This window comes from Chroicocephalus ridibundus, chromosome 1 (assembly GCF_963924245.1).
Source record: "Chroicocephalus ridibundus chromosome 1, bChrRid1.1, whole genome shotgun sequence".
NCBI lineage: Eukaryota > Metazoa > Chordata > Aves > Charadriiformes > Laridae > Chroicocephalus > Chroicocephalus ridibundus.
The window spans coordinates 213,500,881-213,522,305 of NC_086284.1; the positions used below are offsets into that span (position 1 = coordinate 213,500,881).

Here is a 21,425-nt window from a genome sequence, read left to right on the forward strand (position 1 = left end):
CAGCAAGTTTTCCCTCAAACTCCTTGCATCCTGCCCTACTGCACTTTTCTGTTTAGCTTGCCACAGTTTTGGACTCTCTTTGCATTGCTCTTACTTGGTCACAACTCCAGCTCATGCTCCAGCATGAGCAAGATTCTGTATGGGAACAACGGAACACTGAAAGAAGAAACTGAGCAGAAGTGAGACCTCAAAAACAGGTCACAGTCCTGAGAACTGGTGAAACAGCACAGCAGCCTGGGACTGGAAAAGAGATGGTTTCTTAAATGCACTTCCCTTTGGCTTTACTAGTGAGAAGTTACACATTCCTTGCCAACACAGACTAAACCAAGGGACCAATTTAACAGCACAATCTTGGGGTTAGAAAAAAAAAAAGCTATAACAAAACAATAAACCAGAAGGAGGACACTGAGAAGTTGTTTCCCAGGTAGGAGGTAGTGTCACTCTTCAGGCTAGCCTCTGAAAACTGGTTTGGTCTCTGCAAAATACGGTTCTAAAACATGGCACAGTCCCTGCAGCATGCCTTCCACCCTGCAAGCTTGATGTGAAAGCACCACTTTGTGTGAGAGAAACAGTGGTGCCTGAAGTCTTCAGGAGCCATCCTGCCCCCAAGGAATCCTGCTTTAACAACTCGTGTTGAGAAGAGCACCAACAGCTGCAACAAATTTCATTCCTGGCCCATAGGATAATAAATTAAAAAACCCACAACACACTGCTGTAGAAATGTCTCATTCCCAGGCAGGGGGAAGCATTTATTCAACCAAACAGACTAACACTTCTGTGGAGACAAACTGTTTCCACACATGTACCATCTCAGGGAACTGCCAAGTGCAGATATGCAAGGTGATAGAAGGTATTTTATAGCCACCTCACCGATCTGCCCCCTGGACTGGATTATTTTTTTTTTAACTTTAAAAAGATGTTTTGTAGAAAATACTGCAAGAGAAAAAGAAGTACATAGAGTAACAGGCAGCACCTCTCATCTTTAAGTATTCCCCTACATCAAAAAACTGCTTCATCATTACAGAAGTTGTTCCATTCTTTTTTCCCTGTTTTGGAGAACTAGAGTCTTAAGGGTCTGGCTTTTGTTGTTCTTCATAGGAGGAGGCACTGAACATGACTGGCAGCCTGAGTTCTCCATCCGTTGAAAACTTAGATAAATGTGTTGGTAAGAATGTCTTCCTGCTGCTGGTGGTGTAGGGTTCCAATGCCAACTGCTGGGGCTGGTAAAGGAGGTCTGCTCACAAGACGGAGCTGAAATTTGAGTCAGGAGAAAATGGTTAATGAAATACAAACATAGGATTGCATCTTGACGTCCTCTGATGCCATGGTGGTATCTACTGTCAGATACTGGGCAGTCCCAGCTGCAAGTAATGCAGGAAGTTACCCTCCATCTTCCAAAGACGATGGCTCCAAGAACATTATAGTGCATAATCTGCCAGAGCAAACAGCAGCTTTGGAGTCTCCTCCTACTCACTTCAAGCATGTTGTTTCCTATCTGGGACCTTTCACCATCCTGTCTACTTAGATAAAACATCGGGTAGAAGATATCTCCAGCCCTGCTCATCACCACTAAATGGTGCTACAAAGAGCATAAGTAGCTTAAATTAGAACACACGTTTGTTTTAGGCATCAGGATTAGTTTTTTGTGTAAGCATCACATGATTTTTCATTCAAGGAGAACTTCAAACTTCATTTTAAAGACTAGAGCACCATAGAGACATCTTACCTTAATCCCCACCTGCTTTTCAAACCGTGGTGACACAAAGGACCATGGACCCATGTTCTGTGGTTCTTCCTGGCTCCAGATGAAGACTAAAGGAAGGATAAGGCTACATTACAAATGCACATATTTATCTTTTCATCAGCTCAAGAAAACCAGTTTTTTTCTTTTGTAGCACCTCTGCCTTTTTTGTCTTGGCCCTGTCTGAAATGAAGGCTTGCCAGATTGAATTCGCTTGCAGCTCACAGCTTGCTGAAGTCAAACTAAAAGTATGTCCACCATTAGGGTATGCTGTGGGTATATTCGCTTTTCTACTGCCATTTTCAAAAGCTACTTAAAAGGACTGAACTGCAAAGACCAATGCAAAAAAAATGCCACAAATAGTTCACTCTGATTTTTAGTAGATATATGGAAGCTAACAATAGCAGAGAGACAAGTTCTTCTAGCAGAAGCAGTCAACATTTGTTATTATCCCACTCCAGAAACATCAGATGTAAAGGGGGAAGTGCAAAGAGGAAAAAGGTGCTACAACTCTTCATCCTAAAAGACAGACAACAGATTTAGTTCAGTACTTCAAAGAGTCTAGAAACACAAAGGTAAAAGTCTGGCTGACCTTTGGCACGGCTGTATTTGCTCAACTCTTGCTGTAGAGCTTCCAAGGGGAAAGGACAGAGTTCTTCAAGCCTCAGAATAGCTGTGTTGTGCTGTTTCTCTCCTAGTGTCTCTCTCTGCTTCACCAAAGCATAGTAATGCTTACCAGAACAAAGCACCACTTGGGTGACACTGAAGAAAAATAGGAATGTTTCCAAGTTTAGTGTTTTAGAGAAACTCTATGCAGAACAGTTTCACACTTTAAGCAAAAACAACCAGCGAAACTTTAAAGATAACTTTATGAAGCTAAATTGCTACCCTAGACCATCTTTTCTCTTCTTTGCCTTCCCTTCCCTCCAACAGTCAGCAAACTAACCTTTGGCCACAGTATGCCAGAGCCCAGGGGTCCTGCTGCTTCGGTAGTCCTGGGAAAGTTATCTTACAATGGGATTCACCTCTCTTAGCTTTAACTATCTAAAAATTAAACACCTAGTCAAAGCTAGTCATCTGTGTGCTCTCCATAGAGAATAAACCAGAGAGGAGGAGAAGTACCTCCAGAGGACAATGCTCTCCCATGCCAAAGAGGAATGGAGATATACAATACCCTCCAGCAGTCAGAGAGGTCTTGGCTGCCTAACCTTACTGGACAAAGGCAAGGAGATAAACCTCACCCTTTGTGCCTCACCATCCCACTTAAAAAAGAAACCAAGATACTAACATCAGGGATGCTGTCAGACTTGGTACTACTTGGTACATGGACCAGATAAGAACCTTAGAAGGGAAAAAAAATGAAGGCCAGAATTACCCTTTATGAACAGGATTCTCTACAGTATCTGAAGGGAGATATATGCACACAATTTATTATTGCCCTAACTTAATTTCGTTGGCTCAGGTGTTCCAACACCAGAACAAAAAATTCTGTGTCTCTTCATGTAACGACCGCTCCCACCGTTAGCTAATGGGCATAGCACAGAACAGCACCCATGAGATCAGTCACCACAGTCACAGCCTCCCTGTGGGGGCAAGGGCTGAAAGCCTGAACGCTTTACAGCACAGACAGATGTTGTATCTGCCAACAAGTAAGCACAGGAAAATGGGAGAAACAGGTAAAACTAAGTCACCCATCATAAAACAACATATTACCCCCAAAGTCAACTCTTTCATATCACCTCAAACTTCATCTGTTAGGTAGGAGAAAGGGACAGGACATTCTTTCTGAGCTTCTCCTCTATGAAATTAGAGCTACCTTTTAGGGTCTACGGACGAGTCACCAATTACAGGCTTGAATGTTGTCCTTGGGGCCATTTCTTCAAAACTTGATACAGCAGCCTACATGGGGGAAGAGCTGGAAGTTACCAAATCTTGCTGCCTTTTCCCTCAGGACAGAGTTGGGAAAAGGATACTGAGACAGGCTTTTGATAAGTAAAAAAGACACAACCTTCCCTCTCCCTCCCATTCCCACCAATGAAAGGTGGGATGATAAGATTCCCCAAGAACACCACCAGACCTAGAATCAACCCTACTTCTAGCTCACCTCCATCCAGCTTTAATCCTCAACCTGTAAAGCCCCAAAAGGCAAAACCCCATTGATTTGACCCCAAAACAGAGACTGGAGAACACAGAGGAAGAAAAAAGAGAAAGGGGAAAAGAGCAGAGACAAGGAGGGGGAAAAAAGAAAAAGGAAAACAACATTTTCAGCTTACGGGCAGCCTGAGTAACACTTTGGGAGAAACAACAATGAGAGGTTTCCTGAAGTTTCGGACCATTTGCCGCCGGAGTAAATGGAAATACTGGGCTGGGGTGGTGGGATGCACAACTGACATGTTCACCTGGTCCCCATCGACTCCCTCTTCTGAGCTGTCACACATCTATATAAGGGGAACACAGCAATAGCTTGTCAAGAAGCAAGCAGTGAGCCAAATATGCAAGAGAATCCAGGCACATAAGGCATGCTGACTAGTGTAAGAATAGAAGGGCAAATATCCCAATTCAGACATTGATTGCAGGGAAGAACAACGTCAGAGAAGAAATGGCTTTAGCATTTAACTGGTAAGATTATATCTGCACTGCCTCCTTCTAGCCCACTGTTACCAGGGCATGACAGTTTTCCTAACAGTGGAGAGGGCATGACTTCTCCATCAGAGTGGCAGCATCCGTCTAAACATGCTGCAAACTCTTCTATAAGCCATTACTCAGATGAAAAGGCTTTCACTTACTTACTACAGTCACAAGGGCACAACGGTGGATTTTTTTTTTTTTTGTAAAATCATGCCACAGATTTACTAACTGGTACTTAATAGCATCCACGGTTCCGTTTGTACGATCTGTGCCTAGCGGACAGATCTGCAAGTGGTTTTCTCTAAAGGGTGGCTACCTGGTTTTGATGCCAAAATGTTTTCTGTAAGTGCTCATCACAGGTCTGCTGTTTGCAATTCAGCAATTCTGTCTTGCCACTGGACTCATTCTGTGGTACAGTGACAATGATGAAGGGCAGCAATCAAAAAAGACAGCAGTACTGAAGCACGTCCCACTAGAGGTGTTTGCAGAGGGCACAGGGCCTCTGCAAGCACTACGCAAATCTCATGTTAGGAAATTTCGTGTTACCACACCCACTTGGGCAGGTGACAGAGATGCAATAGGAACAACAAGCATTTATTACAAGGTTCAGAGTCTTACACCAGAGCTGCTGTGGCAGCATTTAAACCAGAACTGTTTCCTCACCACTTCTAGACCTACACCTTCTCATTGAAGTCCTCTTTCTCCCTCCACTTTCAGACCAGCCCGTTCCAATCTCATCATGATGGTATGGATCCTGGTATGTCTCCACCTTCTGATGTCACTAGCAGGTACACCAGGAATAGGGCATTTTGTGGCAAGACTCCCAGAGCACTGGTTGCCAGTGCTACAATGGGGAATATGTGAATCTGAAGGTGTGGCGAGGTACCTGTAAGAACCGTTCCATCCGGCAGGACGAGTGCTCAGGGCCTGCACCATCATAGCCATGGGGAAGAAGAATTACTATGCCACTCTGCAGAAGCCATTTGGCCTCACCTAAAAACACACAGTGAGGAGGAGGGAAAGAATGACTTCCACAGAACACAAAGTCATGAAACACATATTACTTTGCACAAACTACTCAGGAAAAAAGAATAGTTAATTTCCTCATCATTAAATACAAGCCTGAAACATGCTGCTGGCATTTTGCCATGAGATTCACAATAGTGAAACAGCATGCATAAGATGATCTGAAGTTTCTGAAATCATCATGTAACTTTGGGCTTCCAAAAGACTTAAGCCTCCATGCAGAGCATGTGACAATGGTGAAGATTTTAAAACTTAAATCCTCTGAATGGAGTTGTCCTCCTGACTAAAAGAAGTCCTCAAAGGTTTGCTCCTTCAGTGAGCAAACCCCTAATCATAATTCATTGCTTATTTTCTGCGTACCTTGCTCATTTGGTCCTCAGCAGGTGTGACCCAGGCAGCATTCTGTGAGCCAGTCCTAGCTAACACAGCAGTGCTAGCCACAGGCTTGTTCCCCTGAGCTCTGCCAAACCTCCTGCACTATTTAAGAGATTAGAGTCAAATCCAGGAGGTAATTCATCCTGGCCTCAAAAACATGTTGAGAATGGGTGGGATAAGAGGGCCTCGGAATTTCCATCTATGATTACAGAGGGAGTGCAGAGGCCTATCTGAGGCTAGATGACAAAACTGTGGACACTTACGTACAAGGAACACCACTCTAAAATGATCCACCTTAGCATTTTCTCAGCATGTTCCAGCTCAAAGAGGTCTTATCTGTGCGCTCAGAAAACATGCTCCAGTCAAACTTAGAGGCTAGTTGTAAGGCTTTTCGTTTGTTTTAAACAATCACTATTTTCCTTCTGTATTGCTTCAGGAATTATTCAAATGCCTCATGAAGGAAAGCTACAGCCTAAAAAGCTATCAACTATATACACACACAGTAAAATAAATGGGGGCGGGAGGGAAGAAAGGCCATTGATACAATCAACTGTCCTTTTGGAATGACTGTCTTCTGCTAAGGATGGGGTGTCTTATTTTAGGTGGACCGTCTTCACAGGAAAGCTGCAGAGAAGCCAGGACCACACAGGCAAGCTCACAAGACTTCTTGAGAAAAGAGAATTCTTTTCTCAACACATTGCCCTTTTAACTTTAAAGATGAACAATTTTCTAAAAATGTGCTTAGTACAAATGATTCATTTTTAAATACACTAGCTCCTTGTACACTCACCTCCAGAGATGAAAGTGTCAAATATTATCTGGGCTCCATTGAAGAAGTCTCCAAATTGAGCTTCCCAAATTGGCAGTAACTTAGGGCTCTCAATACTCATTCCATATTCAAAACCAAGCACGGCTTCTTCAGACAAGGGACTGTTACTCACCTAACAAAAGGAAATTGTTGGGAGGGGTGGGTGAGGAAGAAGACAACCCAGGGTTAAGAACCTTTGGAACCAGGCACATCAGTGCTGGGCACACTGAGGACATGCACTCCTAAAGGCAATTGATGGTCACCTCTTTTTTTTTTTGGCTTTTGAAAAAGGGAAGGGAAAAGAATAATAGCTGATCTCTCAAGAAAAAGCAAAACCCCACGTTAAATTTGTACAGAGGGTAACTACAAAGAATGGGGGTGCCCTGACAGTTTTATGTCTCTGTATCTGGGGTTTGCCAGAACGTACAGGCTACCTAAATGTGTCTCAGCAGCTTTAAAATATGTATTCTGTTTCAGCACAGCTTGAAGAAAGTTGAACCTACCTCTAGGAAACCTTTCTGGTCTGGGGACATATGATTCAGAGGAATGTAGGTGTCATCTGTCTCTTGGCAGACCAACATGGCGTGTCGTTGGCTAAAGGTTCCTCTGCCAACATCTTGTCCACTTAGTCTGATATTAAACCCTTGCCAAGCAATAAACAAAACACCAGATTAGCAAGTCACGTAAAAAGAAAACATGCAGGACAACAACTCCTCAGTTCTAAAGTATTACTTCTCTCATCACATCTCTTCTTGGATTTCCCCTCATCAGCAACATCAGCTCTGAGATTCTTAACCAGCAGCAGCTCCAACTCACAAGCACATTGATGCTCAGACATTTTTCTTTCCTCCTCTCTGCAGCCAAGAATTATTTTGTGGCAAACAGTTCAATTTACCGAAGCAAACTGCAAAAAAATGTGCATTCTCTATCGTATGTAAATGGAAATATGAATTCAGGCTAGAGAGGAGGAAAAATAAATAGTACCATGAAACACACTCCGAAAGTATTTGGGAGGCCCCACTGATGTCAGCTGCATCGCTCACGTGCTCAGCCCTATGCACAAATGCTTTTGGGGAGTGGGAGGGAGCAACAATTCTTTGAAGACATTTAGTACTCAATCTACAAATACTAGTGATATACAGGAATCACATTTACCTTCTCTTAGTACCACGCAAGTGTAAGTTGTTAAATTTATACATATCAATCTTTATACTTAGGAACACCTAAGAAGCCTAATGTTATACTTTATTGACATCAAAGCAAAAATATGTTATTGTCTGCTGTCTAGTTGCCTCTTACCTTGACTCAGCAGGGAACCAAACGCTAAAGCTTCAGCTGTTGCCCAGTCAATCTTTTTTCCTTCCTCCATTTTTTGAACTCTTGACTAAAAAGTAAACAACACAGAAAAGTTACTATTTTGCCTTTTTCCATCTGTAGCTCTTCTGGTGGCACAGATCGGTATTAGAAGCTAGGAAAAAAAGATAACACTATGGAGAGAAATGCTATATTCCTGCAGCCAGCTTAGGTTGGTTTGGAATACACAGTCTGATTTCAGCACATCCTGAAGAAGGCTGCATGACCCATGTGTCCACGTACCACTCAATAAACTGTGGACTGACAACTCAGATCTTAGTCTGACAACAATAAAATCTTATCACAGCACAGAGCATGCTCTTAGCAGATTTTTTATTTGTCTGTTAGCAGTGATGAAAGATACTAGGTGTAAGTATTTCAGTCTCTAAAATTCCCCACTGTTCTGGCCTGCAGAACTGCAGACAAATGATCACACCCAACTAGGGTGTTCTTGCCTTGGGCCGGGAAGACAAGAACATCAGTCTTCTGAAATATTCGACTCGGGGCCTCTCTGTGGCTGACAACCAGGCACCTGCGCATGGTCATCATTCATCAAAGGGAAACGTTCACAAACCCAAACCAATCCAAATACAGCACACAAACTTATGAGCTATCAAAAAATGACTGTCGAACTTGGCCACATGTGTATGCATGTATTTATATGTATAAAACATAAACACTCACTACTGGCTTTAGAAAATATGTACACTATTACCAAGTTTCTGATTCATTTGCTCACAAAGTACTCATTATAAAGTATATAAATGATAATAATTTATCATAATAGTTTCTATTATTTGTAAGAATAATGAACTGTATTTTCTGTAAGCATTTTTCTTCATTGCAACAAAATATTGTTGAAATAACAAAATTAAGTTTATGGTCAGATTTGGGGGAGAGGATGTCTTCAGAACTGGAGGAAAAATGGCATAATCTCAGCTTCAAAAAAGAAAGCGAGCTGCTTCTCCTTGAGAATACTATGCTGTTCTCCAACTGGCAGTCTTGCTGCGCTTAGTTTTTCCCGTAACGGGTCATATCTTTGAGCAATGGGACTAAAAGCATCCTTGTGCCCTACTGACCCGTGCGTAGGTCTTCAGAAGATGGCTGTGCATCTGGAGTTCTTCAGGCACCTCTACAGACTTGACTCCAATAAACTGCAGAAGTGGTACAGGCATACCCGTGTCCCAAGTGGTGATTTTTGCAGAAGGCTCAACAAAGCCTTTCCAGTGAGCCTGCAGGTTGGTAGGAGGTGGACTATACAAAGTCATGTTGGCAAGGTGATCATTCAGCTTAGAATAGTATGTCGTCCTTATGTCAGATACTTCAGCCTCAGTCATGAGCCCAGCAGCTATTAGGTGTTCCGCGTATGTGTCTGGGATGCTCTTGCGGGATCTGTCAGGGAGGGAATCAAACCTCACAGCCATTAAGCCTGAAAACTGCAGCACAAGGAAATACCATCTTAATACTATCAAATACCACAGAAAACTAAGATAAATGAGGTCCTGGTGCATTATACTAATTTGCATCAAGATTGCTTTCCTGGCATTTCCAGAAAGGTAACAATTCTCTTAGATAAGTGCTTTACAGTCCTTAAAAAAAAAAAAAAAGTGTGTCTATAGTTGGCAGTTACAGGTAAAGACAAGCCAAAAAAACCTCTCACTTAGACTGACACTGTGCTATCACACCTATTTTCTTCAGACAAGCTGACAGGAGGATTTCAGTATAGCTGAGAATCAAGCCATCCATCCATTCCATAAACGCTTCACTTCAAATACCAGAATTCATTGGCCAGTGAGTTTTTATGCGTATTTTAATTTGGGGATAAGGATGGAATCTGAATACATCTAAATGCTCATAAAGATGAGTCCCCACTGTAACCAGCAGGACCAGATGAGACAAGACAAACGTCATACTGGCTTCCTGCCCATTCTCCCGCATTATCTACGCTCTCCTCTAGCACACAGGAGACAACTTTGCTTTCTGATTACTAGCGATCATGAATTTGAAATCCAAGGGCTATATGCAAGCTTGTTCTCCAAGAGGCATCAAGCTGCATGTTCAAGAGCCAACACTAGTGGTTACCTTCATTAACATGTCATTCTCAGACTCGCACCTTAGTCAAGGGCTGCTGACAGCATAGCTACACCTACATAAAGACTTGTCGATACGGCACATGATCTCGTTATAGAGAGATTTCTATTACAGTCACAGGCAATACTGAGTTCGTGTAGACACGAGCACATTTTGGGTCCCCCATCGGGTGGCGTTACCCTTACCTGATGATTTTGTACATGCTGGGGTTGGTGAAGAACGGCTCATCAAGTTCATTGTGGCCCCACTGTCTGTAGCACAACAGGTCTACTATCACGTCCTTGCGGAACTGGCGTTGGTACTCAACAGCCAGTCGTGTGGCACGGACAACTTCTTCAGGATCATCGCCATTCACGTGGATAACCGCACATCCAACAATTTTACCTGCCCAGGGATTCAAAACATAACAACAGTAATCACACCCAACCCCTTCCAAAGAAAGCGGTCACACACCCACTCTGCTGAGAATGACAGAAAACTCATGTGAAGTGTATTTAACAAAAACAAATCTACAAAAGGTGCTCTTTGTGATAAGAGCTGGGGTAAGGAGTAGGAGTTTTCCCTGAGAGAAAGTGCAATTAGCCCAACCTGTTGTACTTGTCACAGTTTGAGCACAACTTCTTCACCAGCGCTAAATTCCCAGAGGGCTTTCTATACACGATTCCTACATCTTTTTAAACTGGATGCAAGTCTACGGGGAATGGGAGAGAACTATTTGATCGCTTCTCTTTAAAACAAAAACTGAGTTTTATTTCCATCTTATCCTAAGCTGTCACTCCTATGAATTCACGCAGGCCAGAAACAATCTTCTCCCCTGTCAGCAGTCATTCTACACACTGCTCCTCCAGGCAGAAAGGCCTCTTCGTTAAAGCAAACACTGCAAAATTCACATGTCTTCACACCCTCTCCTGTATGACAGTTTGGCTGCAAATCTTCCCAGTAACAGTGCTCCTCTTGTACTTTATCTGCACAAATTCTGGGAAATAAAGATATTTCAGCCATTCCTGACCCCTCCCTAGCAAAATCCTGAAGCTCAAATGAGTAACACCCATCCTCCTCACTGACCAGGAAAGAAGAAACCTGTAAAAATGTGACAAGATTTTTCCCTCGATATTTAGTCTTTGCCATAAAGCAGATGGGGGAAGGCCTGTTTTTAGCATCTGAATTTTTGCTAGTAGGAGGTAATCATCAATAATAATTTTAATTTCTACTGTATGATGAAAATGGAGATATATTAATCTAAATCCCTAGAGTTCATAGATGCTTGCTATAAGAAGCCCATAGCATAGCATAGCATATATTCACACTGGAGTTAAAAATCCTTTCTGACACAACAGGCAATTTTCCTTCTGATTCAATGATACATACCAATGTCACTACAGTACAGAGATGATCTTCCCCGCTCTGGAGGAGTGGTATAGCCCAGCTGGTTATTAACAATCAAATGGATGCTCCCACCAACTCTGAAATGTGGTAGATTAGAGAGGGTCAGTGTTTCAGGAACAATCCCTTGCCCAGAGAAAGCAGCATCGCCATGAACCTACATTAGGGAAGAAGATGGAAAAGTCTCATTAGAAAACACTGGAGGAACAGCAAAATCAAAACCGTAACTCATTAAGCAAAACCCTTTAAACTGAGTAGGTAGAACAGATACAGTTTCAGCTGGATCCACTTCTTAACCCCTTTCAGACTACTGTTTTTATGATTTGAAAGTTTATATAGTCTTATCACTAACACAAAGTCATAGCAGCCAGCATCTGTCTGTAACTGCCTGATGTAACTGCCCGATTATGGGACTGGAGCACCTCCCTTATGAGGAAAGGCTGAGAGAGCTGGGACTCTTTAGCCTGGAGAAGAGAAGGTTGAGGGGGGACCTGATTAATGTTTACAAGTATCTAAAGGGTGGGTTTAAGGAGGACGGAGCCAGGCTCTTTTCAATGGTTCCCAGTGACAGGACAAGGGGCAATGGGCACAAGCTAGAACATAGGAAGTTCCGTTCAAATACACGGAAAAACTTCTTTACAGTGAGGGTGACAGAGCACTGGAACAGGCTGCCCAGGGAGGGTGTGGAGTCCCCTACTCCGGAGATTTTCAAGACCCGCCTGGATGCAGCCCTGAGGGATGTGCTTTAGGTAATCCTGCTCTAGCAGGGGAGTTGGACTAGATGATCTCTAGAGGTCCCTTCCAACTCTGAAGATTCCGTGATTCCGTAACTCCTACCTGGAACTGACCCCATCACCTCTTAAAATCGACCCACCAGCGTACAAGTGACTGCAAATACCATGGCTATAGCAAAGCTGCAGCAGTCAGTAGCAAGTCACTGACCACTGAACAAAAGCAAGCCAGTCACCACAGCAGCTTTGCTGAAAGTTAATGCTGGTGAACTGTGATTTATGCCTACTCCCATCTCACCAAATAGAGACAAGAACAGGCACAACAGGAAAAAAAAGTGGAAAAGGAACTGAATGGAGACACTTAAAAAGCAAATAAAAGCTTTCAGATGGAAATAAAACATAAGTTCTCAGTGACACTTCAAAACCACAAATAAATGTTGCAAATAAAACAGAAGTTTGGAAGGGGAGGGGAGACTACTGTGATATCCAACCCAGGTTTCTAAAAAGGCTAAATACTATTAGAATGAGTATCATCTAGCATTTCAATGTTTTGAAACTAGAGATAGTTCTCCATTGATGAATATGATCACAGCTTCCTCAGAATGCAGATTTGATCCTTTACAGATCAAAATCTCTACACAGATTGATGTAGTTTCTTATTGAAGAAGGAACATGAGGAAGAAGAAGAAGCATGAGGAACAACCCCATGCACCAGTACAGGTTGGGTGCTGACCTGCTGGAGAGCAGCTCAGCTGAAAGAGACCTGGGAGTCCTGGTGGACAACAGGATGACCATGAGCCAGCAATGTGGCCTTGTGGCCAAGAAGGCCAATGGCATCCTGGGGTGCATCAAGAAGAGCGTGGCCAGCAGGTCAAGGGAGGTCATCCTCCCCCTCTACTCTGCCTTGGTGAGGCCGCACCTGGAGTGCTGTGTCCAGTTCTGGGCTCCCCGGTTCAAGAGGGACGGGGAACTGCTGGAAAGGGTGCAGCGGAGGGCTACAAAGATGATTAGGGGACTGGAACACCTCTCTTATGAGGAAAGGCTGAGGGATTTGGGTCTCTTCAGTCTGGAAAAAAGACAGCTGAGGGGGGACCTTATCAACACTTATAAATACTTAAAGGGGGGGTGTCAGGAGGATGGGGCCAGGCTCTTTTCAGTGGTGCCCGGGGACAGGACAAGAGGCAATGGGCACAAACTTGAACATAGGAAGTTCCACCTAAACATGAGGAGGAACTTCTTTACCCTGAGGGTGGCAGAGCACTGGAACAGGCTGCCCAGAGAGGTGGTGGAGTCTCCAACTCTGGAGACATTCAAAACCCACCTGGACGTGTTCCTGTGTAACCTGCTCTAGGTGACCCTGCTCTGGCAGGGGGGTTGGACTAGATGATCTCCAGAGGTCCCTTCCAACCCTATGATTCTATGAAACCAGATGACAGTTCTACTTTCTAGTTATGGGATTACGCTTTCAAGCTTTAAGAGACTTTTGGAGGTGCAAGTACATCTGGAAGAGAGTAGAAGTATAATCAACCTGTGAAATGGCAACATGGGGTTTTACGCAGTTCTAAAATAGCGACTTTTTTTAAAAGGCATCACAGAAAACCAAAGTGAACTACTGCAACGGAGACAACACAGCATCTCCACTCTACCCCTTACATTTGTTCTGGAAGCATTGGATTTTCTCTTTTCCCTTCTGATTTCTTCTGCTGCCTAAGAAGACCATATATCTCAGTAATACCATTTGAGTAGGGACCCTTGAACATCTGAAAGAACTTTATGGCCTTCAATACCTCCCAAAGCATTGCAGCCTACAGACACTAGGACTATGCTACTACACAAGACTCTTCATATGCGTCTCAAACCCCAGAGGATTCAATTCCTGTGGGGAAGGTAGGATTTTCCTCATTATAGCAGAAAGCTGGGAGCAGTTTTTGCTAGCACTTTTTTTTTTTTTCTGGCAGCATTAGCAAAGAACATAAAAGCAAGGTCACCATCAAGTTTTATCGAACAGTGACCCTGACTGTGGAACATCAGATGTGAAATTTATTTCAGGGAGACCTTATTCTCAGATTGCAGTTCAATTCATGAAGACCAATAGTTGCCTGATGTCCAGGAAGTGGAGTTAATGTCTGTAAGAAGGTGAAAAATAAGCCACTTTTCAGCAGAGATGGACAATTAAACATCGAAAAAGTGTCCTCGGTAGTTAACCAAGAAGAGTTTTATAGTCTTCATGTATTCCGAGTACACTGAAGGTCCAGAAAAGATCTTCAGACAGCTAGGCTCACCACTGACACTGGCACCTCAGCTGATCTTTACTCTTTTTACCCTCAAGCTCTGGCACTCAGGTTAGTGAGAAAATAGAACAAATGCCGAAGTAAATCTCAATTCAGAGTTTCTACACCACTTCTGGAGAGAAAGTGCTTTTTCTGGAGAGAAAGCACTATGAAAACAGAAAACCCAAAGAGAAACTTCCAAACCAAGACTCTGAAAGAGGAGGTGTCTGATTTCATGTCTTTGTTCTCCATTAGCTGAATGAAAGCAGTTAACGGTCAGAACTGTAAAAATTTGCCTTTTTTTTTTTTTAATCTAACTCTCGGATTTCTTCACAAGTACTTATGTTCACATTAGACAAAACATTTCTTTTCTTTTGGGAATATTTTGAGTCAGTTAACTAACATGGAGGTGCCTAGCTAGGAGTTAAATGTTGATCTTCTCTACTATGCAATGCTCCTTTCCACTTACCCCTTCAAAACCCAAAAAGTTAAATTTTTCTTGTATAGAGAGGTTCCATTTACCCTGAAGAATCTTTGTTTAAAGAGTTATAGTGGTTTCATTACTACATGGTGAAGATCTAACATTATGAGAGAGACGGAATCTAAGAAGCAATAATACTTTATCAAACTAACTGATACAACTGCACTGAAAGAAGAGGAGAAGATGCATTGGGCAACAAACTTTCCTTCCTGCACTTGTATGACCAAAAGCCTTTTTTTTTAAATAAAAAAAAAAAAAAGAACACTAGAACCACAACTTGCCTCCAGTTTTCTCAATATTTCATGTTCTCTTTTCTGCTTTTTCCAAGTATCCACATACTTTCAGAAGGAAGCAAAACGTTTATTTTACTGATATACATTTTCACTTCTACCTTTAACTTCCTCCATGTTCATTTTATTTCACAGGAGAACAGTTCTGCCCCAACTCGTTTTTACTCCTGACTTTAAAAGCGTTTAAGAGATTGGCTCACTTGTATTTCCAAGTTGAATACAATGCAAGAAAAGAAAATTTATCTAGAAACTACTTAGCTATATGCCTTCATAGCTATAAAAGACAGTTCAAGGAGCAAAACCCAATTCCAGCAGGCTCTTCAACAGTAGTATGATATAATGACACAACTCAATATCCTCCCGTATATTTTGCACCCTTGTTGATAGCTCATCTCCAAACCCTTTTAACTTAAAGGAAAGCTAACAGGGGTTAGCTTTCAAATGCAAAAGTGGTCTATGCAGACATGCACACATGCCTCTCAACACAGCGTATTATTAAAATAAAGGAAGGTATCAGAATCAGTTCTTCAGAAATCTTAGACGTGGAATTGTTTAAATGCCAGTATTATCACATACCTCATCTGGAAGTCTTCCTTGCCCTCCTCTTTCTCCATAAAGAGGATCCCAATTCTTGATATTCTACATTAATTCAGTTTTGTTTGATATTTCTATACACACCACTTCTCTTCACATGCTAATCCAGGAAGTCTTACAAAGATAAGTTAAAAATTGTGAGCAAAATACCTGCAGGCAAATAACTTTGTCTCCAGGCTGTGCAGAGCTCTCTGGGGAGTAATCTCCATCGAGCAGGGTCTGTTGCCTTCCTCGTGTCTTTCCCACGGCCACTGGATTGATTGCTTCCAAGTGTGAGGGGTTAGGGAGCAAGGTGACATGCACAGGCCTGTGGGAACCGAAGTCAAGATCTACAGAAGATGTCAGGTGGGAGAGAACATCCCCGATGGCTGCTGAATTCTCTGGAAACTCACTCAAACCACGCATCTTACGGAACATGAGCTGCACGGAAACAAATTTGGTTACATTTCCTTTACAATTCATTAACACTTGGAAAGAAAAACATTTAGAACTGTGTGCTCTCCTACTCCCGAAACTGCAAGGATGCTTCAGGTAACAGCACACAAATCCTTTCATTAGAGGTCTCTTTAACAGTCTCCTGTGAAGATCTAGCTGAGGTGCTGACAGAAGGGGAATACACACTCACACAGGTCACTATTTCATTGCTTCAGCATTCACAACACAAACTGCTATGTTTTTATTTCATTGAAAATAAATTAGGCACCAAGCAACTTTCAGTGAGATTCTAAGTCTCCTACCTCAGGTGGAAGCTGAAGTAAACCTGTGAGAAGATTAAGTCTTCCACGATGAGGCATTCCAAGAATGATATCCGTCACCCCACTGTACGCACACATCTTGAACAACTCATGGAAGAAACCCATCATACTCTCTGCTCCTTCACCACCATACCGCTTCACGGTGGCAAATTTTGTGGCTAAGAAGTGATCAAACTCCTATTAAAAATATGAGAACTTCAGTATTATGTTATTTTAAGCAGCAGTCTTCTCTTTATAAAATTGAAATATAATTTATGTTTGTACCTTTAAGGCATACAAATCTAAGCATACCCCTTGGAAGCCTCAACTCATTCACAACCCACACAGCCTAAGATCAGAAGCTATAATGACTAAAGAGATCAGCTTGTATCTCCTCTTAAGCAGGAAAATGTTGGATTGAGGACCAAACTCTCTATCTAGCATGGAAGGAGATGCATGAAATAATATAACACCAGAGCAACTTGCAAATTCCTTGATAGTTTATCTATTTTAGGTAGAAATTAAGGAATGGTGTTCTTTTACAGTATAAGCCTTAACTGTCCTGAGATGCAAAGTGCTAGAGAAGCACAGTGTCCTCAGCACATAGGTAGAAGAATGCTTAAGAGAAGGAAAATAAACGAATCTATATTTACTCCATTTTCCTCTCACTCCTCCCACTTCACTCCGTTCATGTTCTCCTAGACAGCTCTCATAAGTGACAAAGTTTTGGAAGTACTGGAAGTGTCTGTAGTGTTTTCCAACTGAAGACTGAAAATAAATTAAGTCTGTAACTGAGAAGGGAAGACTGAGCCACAGCCAAAGATCCGAGCCAACTGCTGAACACCTTCTAGTTAAGCAACATTTAGTTCTAAGGAATAATGTATACATAACTAATCCCACATAGAAGCGGTTTTTCCTGTCAGGGTTAAATTCTACACTCTACATATACAGTTCTGGTCATACTGAAATCAAAATGGGATACACCACAGCCCCGATTTCAACCTCCTGTGTCACTGTCAACTTCCTCTAACTGCCAGAGGCAAGAAAAATACGAAATATGCCATCTGCTTCTGTTTAGTCATTGGTAAATATTACATTTAACACTCCTTCCACTTGGAAAACTGGAAACAGGGACACATTCACAGATCCTGCTCTTCTACCTTCTCATGCTTCTGGATAACACGGGGAGAAAAGGGGGGGCCAAAAAAAGAAAATTTTTCACAGTACAGAAGTTGTGGAATAAATTTTCTCTATACATTTTGCAAGTACGTTAAATCTTTCACTTCCTTACAGAATGCATTGAACAAAATTTCCTTTGCTGAAAAGCATCAAATTTACCAATGCTATATGGCTAACACTTCAGTCCAACTGTTTTGTTCACCCAAAAGTTTGAGAGACGTGATTTTTTAAAGCTAGTAAAACAGATCGGCATTAGGATGAAAGGAAAACACAGAACACCCACATCAGAGCACAAAATTCCATGCAGCTCTGCCCAACCTTGCATTCCCATCAGTAACATTTAATATAAACTGTCAGATTATTATCTTAAGAGAATCTCACTTTTGAAGACTGATTACTCATGGATTTGTAGGGTCATTTGTGTCTCCTGATGATAAAGAATGTATGTTACGAGAACATACATTGCACACAATATATATTCTAATTAATTCTAAAAGCCTCTTGAGTTTGGAACTGGCTGGAAATATTTTCCTAGAAATATTTCCAAAGTAGTAATGCAAACCAAAAGGTATCGCTATTTATTTCAATAATGGCTGCTAAGTAAACTCAGCAACAACCTCCAGAGAGACTCTTGCATTTGTGTATTGCACTTTTTCATGCAAAACCTTGTACTTCTTCCTCTTGCACACTGTCAAAGCCTTTCAGGATAGCGACTGTTCTTTTTCTGCATGAATAATGTCTGGAGCGGTAAAAGGTTCATGATAGAGTCCACAACTCTATTACAATCCAATAACAGTGAACAAAGTACCTGCGACTCCAACATCAGTTTGCACAAGTGTTTTTTCTCTTCGGGTGTAAATGCTTCTTGTTTTAGTTCTTCAAACCTTTTAGCAAACCATTCTCTTTCCTCCAAAGTTGGAAGCTGGCTTGTTTCTATGGAAATATGCCCACAGTATATATGGTCAAGGTAAGCCAACACATCCTCTAGCGAAGCCTCTTCTTTTCCCATGTTTAGAAGCCCTGGTGGGAAATAAATGTTATTAGCCACTTTGAAGGATAAGGGGGAAGCACTAAGACCTAAACTGTTGTCTTGCAATTATATTAACATTTTAAGCATACAAATTAATGTCATCTTCCTTTCCTCCATTTAAAAACAAAACTCAAAAAAATTATTTTATAAGCACACTTCAGTATTATTAATATGAAAGTCTCATGCTTATTTGCAAGGTGCTCAAAATGTCTGAGTAAGTTTACCATGAATGACACAAAGACACTATTTTTGTGACTCAGTACAGTACTCGGTATCATGTGGCTCAGAGAGATGAGTGCCAATCCTAGCTGCACCACAAGTAAATTATCACCCGTTTTGCAGATGAAAAAAAATAAGATACAGAGAGATCCTCCTTTGTTCAAGGCCACAGCGAGAGTCTAACAGATACAAGAAAAGACAAGTCTTGACTTCTGCCCTCTGCTCTCTGGCAGCTTTGCTACTGTGTTAAGTATTACACTAAATCATAGAACAGCAACACAAGAAATTAATGTATAACCTCAGTAATTGTAAGAACAAGTAAAAATTTTCATGGTTTCCAAAGACGCTAGAAGGTTGCCACTCATTACACGATGATTTCTGCAACAAACATACAAGCAGGCTGAAGTTAATTTTACGTCCAACAGTTCATTACCGACTGAATTGCCACTCAATATTCGGCTCTTCTGCAGCAGACATAGCCTCTTAACAAATTAACGATGAAGACGGTTGATTTGCCGTGATAAGGCTGTAGACTTACCTGTAGTAATGAGAGGCCCTTGAAGAACTTCAGTCAACTCTTGGATTTCGGGTACCATGTTCATAACAGCTTGTCCAGCAAACAGCGGGTTTATTTTGGCTGCTTTGTGGCCATGTTCAGCGTATGCAGTTATTAAACGAGCAAGAGCATGGTCAACTAAAAACAAAAAGAAAGTAGAACAGTATCACACACGTGCTCATACCCAATCCACTTACAGCACCAACACAGGAGTATTCTCTCACAACTCGAGAATGGCACGGTACCAGTGTGCAGAGTCTTATTTCCTCAGCCAACTCAAATCACAGTGCTTGTGCCTCCCTGTTCCTCGCTGGAAGGACAGGAAGATAGGGTCTTAACAATAATTTGGGTCCTATGACTTAAAAAAAAAAAAAGTCTGTGTCTGCAGGAGCCAGCAGCCAACAGCATGTGCACATGCTGAGCCAGACATACTAAAAACTCAAATACGTGAACATGGTTTGCAACAGACCCCAGCAGCACACTGTTTCAGGCATTGTTCATTGAGGTCAAAAAATTATCGACATAAGCAAAACCTGACCAGCTGAAAGGTCGTGCAGGCAGCATTGCTGTCATCGAGCACATGCCACAGACCAGGTCAATAAACTGTAAGCCAATAAAATATATTGCAAGAATCCGCTACAAATTAATGATATGAAACAGTTTATAATGCATTTTTAATGGGGAGGGCACCCTGACAAAGGCCCAGTCCTGACAATATTCAGGTCTGAAGTCCTTCATTTTCCAGAACAATGTAATTTCTGAGACCATTTAATGAAGTTTTTTCTCCAATATTCACATTTCTGCTGCCAGCACTCTGCTCCAGCTACTACATACATGCAAGTTGGCCCGTTCAAACATGGTTCTAAAGCAGAAGAACAAAACCCTAACGTCTCACACAAAACTCTCAGGAAGAAAGCCATTTAAAAGTAATTTTAAAAGTGTAACGTAAAAATATATTGGCGTTTTACTTGCTTAACAAGGAGGATACTTAGTAACGGGACTTGGTGTCCTGGAGCTAACAAACAGGTTTCACTCCTGTTTCTGTGCAAGGAGCTTAATTCCTACCAGAGTCTCCTGAGGTGTTAATGCAGGGACGACACTCCTACACCAGAAAGTTTTCTGCTTATTTTTCCGCACTATAATACGGCACTAAAAACATGACAGTTAATTGCTACAGCAGTTATCTGTACTTGGCCAGTTCAAGCACAATACTATAAAAAAACAGGTGCTTTTATGAGCAGTCAAACAATGCTAGAGCACGTTGCCATATTAACTGCGGTCACTCACAGTCACTTCAAGCTCGACAAGGCACCAGCTGGCTGCCCGGGGCACCCGAGGGACCGGCGGAGCGGAGGGCAGGGAAAGCCCACCAGGAGCCCCGAGGAGAAGCTCCAGACGGCGCTCAATGGGGCAATAGGAACAAAACATAAAGCGCCTCACATCGACGCTTTCGACGCCCTCGGACTTTGGGCCCCTCAGCGCTGGCAGGGCCGCCGGCTCCGCGGCCGAGCACAGCCCTGCCCGCCGCAGCGGGGACCCTGCCTCCCCCTCACGGCGGCGGGGAGACCGCCTGCCTGCCTCCCTCCCCTCAGGGCGGCGGGGGGGGGACCCCCGTGCCTCATCCCCCCCCCGGCGGCGCGGCCCTCCTCCCCTCAGCCCAGCGCAACCCCGGTGCGTGTGTGTGTGTGTGAGGCGGGGGGGGGTTGTCCGACCTGCTTTGCCGCTCGCCCCGGCTCCGCGCGGCTCCGCCGCTGGCCCGCTCGCCGCCTTCCGTGGTTTGTAGCCGTAGACGCCCCGCTCGGTGCGGTACCAGCGCCTCAGGCCGCCCCGCCACAGAGCGCAGCGCACGGCGCTCCCCGCCGCCGCCATGGCCGCCGCCCCGCCGGCCACCCAACCGCCGGCCCCGCCGCCGCCACCGCCCCCGCGCCGTGGGGGG

At 43.0% G+C, this 21,425-nt stretch overlaps 1 protein-coding gene across 1 annotated transcript; it reads right to left on the reverse strand.

Moving 5' to 3' along the window:
* Positions 1–891: 891 nt before the first annotated feature.
* DHTKD1 (dehydrogenase E1 and transketolase domain containing 1) lies at positions 892–21,419 on the reverse strand. The gene is made up of 17 exons (XM_063323626.1): positions 21,202–21,419; positions 19,472–19,627; positions 18,493–18,704; positions 16,509–16,703; positions 15,922–16,191; positions 11,391–11,562; positions 10,208–10,406; positions 9,011–9,323; positions 7,878–7,962; positions 7,082–7,221; positions 6,561–6,711; positions 5,256–5,362; positions 4,015–4,179; positions 3,558–3,640; positions 2,334–2,503; positions 1,727–1,812; positions 892–1,251 (listed from the first exon to the last, which is right to left on the reverse strand). Exons 1-17 carry the CDS (start codon positions 21,356–21,358, stop codon positions 1,150–1,152), a joined length of 2,763 nt encoding a protein of 920 aa, XP_063179696.1. The 5' UTR covers positions 21,359–21,419; the 3' UTR covers positions 892–1,149.
* Between the last annotated feature and the right edge of the window lie 6 nt (positions 21,420–21,425).

What these genes read in the sequence shown, in the direction of transcription:
- DHTKD1 (XM_063323626.1), bottom strand. Translation starts at nt 21,358, where the DNA reads ATGGCGGCGGCGGGGAGCGCCGTGCGCTGCGCTCTGTGGCGGGGCGGC. An exon ending in ACAAAGTTATTTGCCTGCAG is followed by an intron (nt 11,563 to 15,921) that starts GTATTTTGCTCA and finishes TCCCTAATGTAG; the next exon opens with GTTCATGGCGATGCTGCTTT. An exon ending in CAAATACAGCCGTGCCAAAG is followed by an intron (nt 1,813 to 2,333) that starts GTCAGCCAGACT and finishes TCCTTCCTTTAG; the next exon opens with TCTTCATCTGGAGCCAGGAA.